The following is a 9,703-nucleotide window of genomic DNA, read 5'->3' as shown; positions in this document are numbered from 1 at the left end:
TTTTATTAAAAGAAAAGGCAATGATTTATTAGTAGTTCAAATTTATGTTGATGATATTAATTTTTGTTCTACTAATGATCTTCGTTGTCAAGAATTTTTAAGTTAATGCAATGTAAATTTAAGATGAACAGGATGGGAAAACTAAACTTCTTCTTGGGACTCCAAATCAAGCAAAGGAAAGATGACATCTTCATCAATCAAGCTAAGTACACAAGGGAAATGCTCAAGAAGTTTGGGATGGACAATCTCAAACCACAAGCTACACCAATAAGCCTTTCTACAAAGCATGAAAAAGATGAAGGTAAATGCTAGATTTAAAATTGTATAGGTTAATGATATACTCTTTAATTTATCTTACTGCAAGTAGACTCGACATTATGTTTAGTGTATGCTTGTGTGCTGGATATCAATCTTTTCCTAAAGGATCACATTTACAAGCCCTTAAGAGAATCTTAAGATACCTTAGAAACACTCTTAATTTAGACCTTTGGAATCCTAGAGATTCATCTTTTAGCTTATATGCATTCTCGGATGCAAATTTTGGAGGTTGCAAATTAGATAGGAAAAGCATCTCTGGTACTTGTCAATTCCTAAACAACATGCTTGTATCATGGTTTTCAAAGAAACAAAATAGTGTTGTTTTGTCCACCATTGAAGCGGAATATATTTCTGTTGGTAGTTGTTGTGCTCAAGTTTTATGGATGAAACAATAACTTATGGACTATGCAATCGATGTAGATACCATTCCTATCAAGTGTGGCAATTCTAGTGCTATTTGTCTCACTAAAAATCTCATCCAACATTCTAGAACTAAGCATCTTGAGATTAGACATCATTTCATTAGAGGTCATGTCCAAAAATGAGAAATAGTTCTAGAATATGTAGACATCTTAAATCAATTAGCAGATATTTTTACAAAAACATTAGATAAAGAAAGATTTTGGACACTTAAAGGAGAATTAGGTATTACTACCTTGCCTTAATTTTGTGTTCAAATGAATTTTAGCACTTTGTTGTTTTTAAATGACATAAATGAAAACTTTTGAATAGTTAAGTGATCATTTTGTAATTTTTTTTAAAATTGAGTGACCAAAACGTAAATTTTACTAATAATTTAATGACTTTAGGCTAATTTACCCATTGTTTTAATAAAATTTATGAAATTTCCTTTTAAAAAATTAAAACTAAATTTACATAAAATTTCTATCCTACATATAAAAAAATTCATATTAACATTATAATAGATGTGGAGCTCAATTTATATTAATAATATAATAAATTAGGTGTGTGTAACGTGTCCATTTATTGTAAATCTACAATACCGTATAGAATTATTCTCTAACTTATTTGTATATCTTACTATATTACCTCATCGTATATAGTTTGCCAAAAGAGTTAACCTTAGTTTAACACTACTTCTCAAAAATATTTTTAAGTCAAAAATACTTTTTAACAAAATTAAAATTTTTACTTCTGTTTTTGGTTAAAAGTGCTTTTGCAAATTATTTTTTATCTTAAAAATACTTTTGAAAAACTTAAAAATATTATTATTATTTTTTTTTATATATATATCAAAATGTTTACTAAGCTGGCCCTTAATCGGATAGGCATGGGATACAAGGAATCTTATGTTTGACAATACCTTCCATTTCTCAAAACGCTTATATTTCTTTTCTATAGTTAACTAAATTGAGAATGATAAATATCTGTTATTGAGAATTGCTTAGTCCAATCAACTTATCTTTTAATTCCCATCTTTAGGTGTCATTCACAAGTAAAAGAGTGGCCTCTGAAAATGATATTTGAACAAATAATACTTGCGTATCAAAATGCGCTAATTTATTAGGGTGTCCACATCATGGGCCTAAAGGAGAATGATTTTCTTGATTAGACTCCTCCATTTCAATCCTAGTATAATAGTTCAATTATTGTATCACACAACTGTTAGGGAGAATTCCATGAAATACTATGCATGGCAACACCCAATACTGACTGCACCTATGATTTCAGCTGCTTGTGCTACCAAACAAGGGCCTTAGGTCCCATTTAGGGCTGAATCGCAAACACTCCTTTCATCTCTATTTTTTGAAAAAAGGAAAGAGTTTGGAACCCAAGTCATGATTTTACAAATAAATATTGATAATTTAATTAATAATCAGTTATGATTTTCGTCGTCCATCTCCTTCCCTGTTTTAAGTAGGGTTGTTTTTTTTTTTCCAAAATCTTAAAAGAAATATTATGTGATATACTTTTGTTGAAAAAATCACTAAAATTTATTGGAACATTCATTACAAGTTTTGGAAAATTATTATTTAGTAAAGAAGGATTGGGATAAAATTGAATAAAAGTAAAAAAATTGAAGATTAAATTTGTTATTATAGCTTACAAATAAAACATTTGCTCACTCATCCAACGAACAAGTACCAATTTACCCAACCCAATTTTTCAATACAAGAACTAAAATACAATCCAAAATACATATCAGGAGGTTTTGTGTTACGTTACGGTTTTAGACTTGTCTTTTACCAAATGAATATAGAGAATGTGCATTGGTGGTCCATAGGAAACTAGCCTGGAAGAACTGAGTGAAGTTGCCTGTAATCCTTCATAACATAATTGTTTCTGTAAATTAAAATTGATATGAAATGTTAATAATTCAAACAAGCTTAAAAACATAAATGAAAGCCTAACCAAAACAACATAATAACGAGAAAATGACAAATTTCAAGCTTTATTTCTCTTTCTTTTATCATCTGGTTCTGGCTCGTTCCCAATGAAGCTGCGTTTCTTGGTTGTGTTCATGTATGGTCTAATAACCCATTCAATCTGGGCTTCACTCTGCTCCATTGTTCCTAATTTTACCTGCAACATAAGCAAAGGAGTTGAATTTAAACTGCAATATGAAGCACCCACTGCTAATAACCTATTGAAATGGCACAATGATTACTTGGTAAAGCCGCAATTCAAACCTCGGACCAATCTCCTTTAACTCAACTGATTTAGGACCTCCAGGCTTCTCATAGATATGATGCCTGCATGTTTACATGATATCAATGAGTGAGAGTGAACATTTCATTATGTAGAAGCATGAGGTGGAACAATCTATGTTGTCACTAGAGGATGGCCACTGTGAAAACCATTACATAACTTTAAACCTACAACTGACAAGTTGACTCACTTCGAGGTTTTGAGAAGCGATTGACTGAGAGTTCTAAAGCATGCATGATCAAGTTCAGTGGTTCCTTACTATTCACATATTGATATGAATATCACCCTTTTAATGCTAAAGAATACAACAAAATCTACAGAAGAGAACTAACCTGAATGAAATATAGTCAGACCGATTAGCAAAAGTCACAATACGTTTTGTATCAGGCTTTGGCACAGGGAATAAATGTTTTAGAATGTTCGCTGTTCTTTCACCCAGCTGCCAAAATAAATTGAAAAAAAAAGAAAAAGAAAAGGCATGTCAGCAACAAAAAAGATTACTCTTGGCCAAAAAGGAAAGAATTATTATTAATCACAGAATTTCATCAAAGCTACATACGCATCCTTATAATCTGTGTATCAACATACAGAAACATGCAACAGATGCAAGATGGAAACACCTTTTTAAGGATATTTGAGCACAGAACAGGCTTTGTTACATAACCAACTATTAGACATAAGTGGCACACATGTAAAACCATTAAAAGCAGTAACCCCAAAAGGTTCAAGTATGCAATATATATAATATATCGTACCCAACTAAATCATATGCTTCATAAGTGTACAGGTAAAGCAACAAGGATACCTTGGTTTTAAAATTATCAAGAATCAAATGAGGGTAAGCCTCGGGCATTGTTCCGATGGCTTTCTTGTCTTTAATCTCATGTCTTGTAACCTAGAGAGAAATATTAGATTAAGAAAACAAGAACAGAAATAGAAGAAGAGATAAAGGCCGACGCAAGGTAGAGTCATCAAATACTTGCCACATTGAGTAACCCAAAGTATGCTGTGGGACCGAAAGGTAGATGACTTATAATCAAACCATCTGGTATACCCCGATGTTCATGAACCAAAATTACATCTGTAAACTCATGCGCACGGCAACTTTCAATAATTTCAGATATAACCTGCAAATAAGAAAAAGAATGGCATAGACAATCACTTTCTTATTTTCACTAGAAAACCAGTTTGACGTCAAATAAGTTAATAAATTTATCATACAAAAAAAGGGTGTCGGTGTTCACTATATAGATAAAAACTAGCAGAACTGACGAAAGCATTGTTAAATATTAACATTATGCAGTATAAATAACTTGCTGTAGAAAATTTCAAGGACAACAAAGTAGAAACTGAAAAAGCTTTCAGCAGTTATTCTATTAAAAGGTGAAAGTCACAAATCAATTACAATTTGGAGAAAAGAGCAGCTCAAAAGCTTGCCATAAGAAAATTGCATCCAGAAGTCTAATGGTGCAATGGTTCAATGAAAAGGGATTAAATGGAATGTTCAACTTACAAATTCTACAGTTATTTATATATACAAGTCTATGTCAAATAAATGAATATCGACTTTAGCCACAATTACTGATAATAAAACCGGTGCCAAAAACGATAGTACTTATACATATGTATCATAATCCTCAAGATCAAAAACAAAGACTTGCCAACAATTCAGCACAAGAATCATAACAATAAGAAAACCAATAGGAACCCAAAGAAGAAAGCATAGATGGACAAACAAAGCAATGATGCACTAACCTGGCCACCACGATTCATTCGCTCTGCATTAGGAAAGACAAACTTCAATTCCTACAAGAAAGTGAAAAGCATGCCATAGGAATTCAATCAGTGGTTAAACTCTCACGCAAATATCAGGGCAAAATTTATTTATCACCAAAATGGAGAACCCAACCTTAACAAACTGTATAAGAGGAGCACTTGGATCACGAGATGTTGTCAGCAAAATCTTAGGATCTCGTACAGTTGCATTTGCATATTCATCATCAATATGAGTTTTGGGAACTAAAAATATTCCAAAATTAAGCAGTCATGTATCAACACCAATCCCAAAAGAGGGTTTTTTTTTTTTCTTTAGCTCAGAGCATAACAAAAGAAAACAAACATCCAAATTACAAAAAAAATTAAAATAAATAATAAACATTACTGGAAGTGTAATTATCTTCAAGGTCAATTTCTTGGCGAAGCGCGGCCTCCTCATTCCGGAGTTCAGTTGGAATGGGTTTTCCCTCTACAAGGAAGCAAAATAAAAAACCAAAACTAAAAATTGAAAATTGAAATTAGATTTTGATTAAAAAAAAGAAAAGAAAAAAGAGAAAAAAAAAGTACCTTCAAGGGCTTCTTTGATCTTCCGTTTCTTCTCATAAAGCAAACGCTCTTTGCCTTCCAAGCTCTTCCTGTACAAATACTCTCTCCTCAATCGAATGTTCCTTCTCAACATTTTTATTTACGTTAATGTAAGATAATCAAAACAGCGACTACCAACCCTGACTTTTGTTAGGGTTTAGGGTTTTTGAAAAGAGTTGCTGGTAGAAAACGGCAAGAAAGGTAGAGGATTAATTTGGAATGTTGAATGAGAATGGGCCAGGCTGTGCTGAATTGAATTAGAATAGACCAGGCTGATGGCGGGAAATTGGGCTGAATGGCACGGGATCATCAATGGACCAATTGCTAAGAAAGTTGGGCTGCCTAATCAATGTAGTTGGTTTCGCACTAGTTGGATCATATCGGCCGGTACATACCTTTTTGGTAGAAAACAAAATAATGAACTCTTGTTCAGCACCCGTGAAAATTTTGATCTGTATTGATTGCATTACTTGTTTCACTCAATTTCGAACTCATTGATAGAAACATTGTAGACCAGTTAATGCATAAATATTATTAAATTTTGAGTAATAAATAATAAAAATTTAAGTTTCAATAAATTTTTACTAACGTTAAGGTTGTATTTGTTTAACCTTCTGAAAAATGAATTTTAGAAAATGAATTGAGCTTTTTTAAAAGCTAAGTCTTGGATTATTTTGTAAATTTTTTTGTTTTGATAATTTTATTTGAAATCATTTCTAAAACTTGTTTTGAAAGAAAAAATTTAATTTTAAATTATACTAAGAATATAGCACTACTATGCAAGGCTTAATTTTTTTTTTACTAAAAAAAATCTTAATAAAAAAGGCTTCAAGAGTAAGGATACATAAAGAGAATACCTTTAAGGATACATAAAGAGAATACCTTTTGAAAGTTCGAGCTTCAATGGTACTCAAGGTAGTTTTTCTTGTAACACCCCTAGCCCGAATCCAACATCGGAACAGGGCTCGAGGCATTACCGGAACTTTACACTTTCAGTATACTAACTTGGATCACAAAATTTCATTTGAATTTAAAACTTTTCAATCATGAACATCTCGTCTCTTGTATAGGCCTTCGAGACCTATAACATATCGGAAAGCAATGCGGGTCAAATACGGGCACGTTCGATTAACCTTGGGCTCCTCAGAAAATTTTCCTTAACATAAAGGGACACATGCCCGTGTAGGTGGGTCGTGTGGACTCACACACCCATGTATCTTGGGGCACGCTTATTAACACGGCCATGAAACACGCCCGTGTTGCTTGCCCATGCACGAAACTGTCATTTTAACACGGCCGTGGCGTACGCCCGTGTGGCCTACCCGTGCACAATTTTGAGCTAAAATTTCAAGTGTAGGGGACACACGGCCATAGCACACGCCCATGAGAGGGAACCGTGTATCACACACGGCCTAGACACACGCCCGTGTGTCCAACCATGTGGACTTTATTAGGCTATTTTCCAAGCCTTCAGTCACCCATTTCTACTACTTGTGCCCAGTGGTTATCAAGTTTGAGAAAAAATATAATTTTACGCTTGTAAATAATCTTAATGAAAATAGTTGGATGGAAACCTCGTATCATTGGTTTCATACAAAAAGGTTATTTCCCATCTAGTATTTATAGGTTCTTATGTGATTGTAGCACATTCAAAATTTGGCTCGTTCTTGAACTCATTGCCACTTGCAGCAACCCATCATAATAGAGCATAAACAAGCATATATAGGCAGATCATAGCCTACTTTTAAATATGCCAATTTCCATGGCCTTATACAAAAAGATGAATGCATCTTTACATGCCTTCATTCGGAAATTCAAATGACACATATGACAAAATACTCAGAGCCCTATACATGCCATTAACAAAATAGAAGTGTCTTTATACCAAAGCTTGACTAGTTGATAGTGTGTTGCTTCTCCAACCGTCTTCCAATCTTTATGAGTCTTCGAGCTCTGTAAAACAGGAAAAAGAGAGGGGGTAAGCATTTTCATGCTTAGTAAGCTCGAATAACCGGAAAGTAAACTTACCGAGTAATTAGCATACATCCATACTTAATTCATGAAATCATCCATTATGAAATAATTTCCTATCACATGCACTCAATTAATAAGTTAGTCACATAATCATGTATCATGTAATTTAACTAGATGAGCTCATCATTCAACATTTCATTCACACATATATATCCCATGTTAATCTCATTGAGTTTCTAGGAAATCTCGATGGAATACGCATTATCTGTCAATTCACACGAATGATCATTTCATATATACATTCCCGCGAACCTCACATCATATGGCAGGATTACCAGTCCAAGCTAAATCATCCATTATATGAACTCATAAGGTATTGTCAAGATTACCAGTCCAGACTAAATCTCTTATAACGACAAACACCCTTAGTGAGCTCGGATCTGAATTACCAGTCCAGGCTAAATTCAGACCCTAATCGAATTACCCGTCTGAGCTAAATCCAATGCACATATATTCTTCGGGAGGCTCGATCATCCAAAAGAACACCCGTCCGGGCTAGATCCTTTTCATACTTGAGATCACAAATTCTAAATCCTTACTGCAACACATGCAGGATCTCAGTTCACATGTCAATAAGGGTTTATCCATCGAATTCCCTCTGTCAACCTCATCCGAGGCATTTTTCACATTCTACCATCAATATGCATTTCGATAATATTTCATGCTAATAATAAATGCAATCATCATGCATTCATAAATCATTCAATTATGCATATTAGGGATTTACTTTAAGTTATCTGAACTTACCTGGTATTCCTTTCGGGATGGTGTTTCGGTTACTCTGAAACCTTACGTTTACCACGATCGACCTCCGGAATTTGTTCTTCGGGGTCTATAACAGCAAAATTAACTCATTAATACCCCACATTGTACATTTCAAGTTTAATATCTACCTCCCGATCCAAATGACCGTTTTGCCCCTAACCTTTGACATTTTTTTACAATTTAGTCCCTAGGCTCGTATAATGAAACACATGCAATTTTTATCTCACTCAAGCCTAGCCGAACATTTTTATCTCTTATGGTAGCCCACATTATCCATTATTTTCTCATTTCTACCACACATTTACATCTTTTGCAAAATGGTCCCTATAAGGGTTTCTCATGAAAATCAACTAGGAAAAGATGTTTAATACACATTCATCTTTCATATCCCTCCATAATCCATCAAAATACAAGTAACTCATGCATGGGTAAATTTTCAAACATGATCCCTAGCACGAAATATGGGTTGAAATCTTACTGGGATTTCAAAAATACAAAGAACATGAAAAAGCGGGCTTGGGAGCATTTACTATTGAGCTTGAAAATTGAAGAAATCCTAGCTATGGTGTCCTTCAAATTTTGAAAGCTATGGGAAGAAGATGGACATATTTTTGCTCCATTTTTCCTTTTTTATTTCATTAAAATGCCTAATGACCAAAATACATTTATGCCCTTTCTTTAAAATTTTATCCATGCAAGCCCATTTTTGTCCAAAAATTTAAAATTTGGGCAAATTGCTCTCCAAGACCTTCTAATTCATAATATAAAGCAATTTCATACAAATTGCTTCTAGAATCCAAGTTTTGAAATTTATTCAATTTAGTCCCTAATTTTCAATGGGACACCTTATACTTAGAATTTCTTCATGAAACTTTAACACATGCATATACTCATATCCTAGACCCCATAATAATCATAAAATAAATATTTTGATATCATATTTATGGTCCCGAAACTACTATTCTGACTAGGCCTTATTTCGGGATGTTACATTTCTAACATAAGGGAATTTCAAGATTGTGTTAATAGACTTGATGTTACAGATTTAGGGTATGTTGGACCTTTTTATACCTGGTCAAATCTTCAACAGCTTAATTTCATTGTCAAGAAGCTTGACAAGGTCCTCATAAATCTTGTCTGGTTGTTGGCTTATCCTCTTTCTCAGGCAGAATTCTTAGCGCCTGTGGTTTCAGATCAGTACTTCTCTATTGCTTGGTTTGATAAGTCTTTGTCTACACCCTCAAATCCTTTTAAATTTTTTTAATTTTTAGATTCAGCATGAGGATTTTCTTTCTGTTGTTGCAGAGTCTTGGCAGGTTCCAATTTAAGGTGACCCCATGATGTGCCTTTTTCTCAAATTGAAAAGGTGTAAAAGTAGGTTGAGGGACTTCAATAAGGTTTATTTTTGTGATATTTTTAGGAAAGTTCAACAGAAGAGAGCTGAGCTTGAATCACAACAACTTTTCAGTCTTTCAATTAACTGCCCTGTTAAGGTCCATCAGAAGGTTGAGGCCCTTCAGCTGAATTAAGGGTGCTTTAGAAGGTAGAGGCTAGC

General features: G+C 33.6%; 1 protein-coding gene across 1 annotated transcript; it reads right to left on the bottom strand.

Moving 5' to 3' along the window:
• Nucleotides 1-2,608: 2,608 nt before the first annotated feature.
• On the bottom strand, nt 2,609-5,599 carry LOC108484605 (uncharacterized). The gene is made up of 9 exons (XM_017788456.2): nt 5,332-5,599; nt 5,150-5,233; nt 4,898-5,007; nt 4,744-4,794; nt 3,972-4,115; nt 3,794-3,883; nt 3,321-3,427; nt 2,948-3,032; nt 2,609-2,862 (listed from the first exon to the last, which is right to left on the bottom strand). Exons 1-9 carry the CDS (start codon nt 5,441-5,443, stop codon nt 2,725-2,727), a joined length of 921 nt encoding a protein of 306 aa, XP_017643945.1. The 5' UTR covers nt 5,444-5,599; the 3' UTR covers nt 2,609-2,724.
• Nucleotides 5,600-9,703: the final 4,104 nt, after the last annotated feature.

This window comes from Gossypium arboreum, chromosome 6 (assembly GCF_025698485.1).
Source record: "Gossypium arboreum isolate Shixiya-1 chromosome 6, ASM2569848v2, whole genome shotgun sequence".
Classification (NCBI taxonomy): domain Eukaryota; kingdom Viridiplantae; phylum Streptophyta; class Magnoliopsida; order Malvales; family Malvaceae; genus Gossypium; species Gossypium arboreum.
Note: the sequence above shows the minus strand (reverse complement) of the source record. Positions and strands in the feature narration are given on the sequence as shown.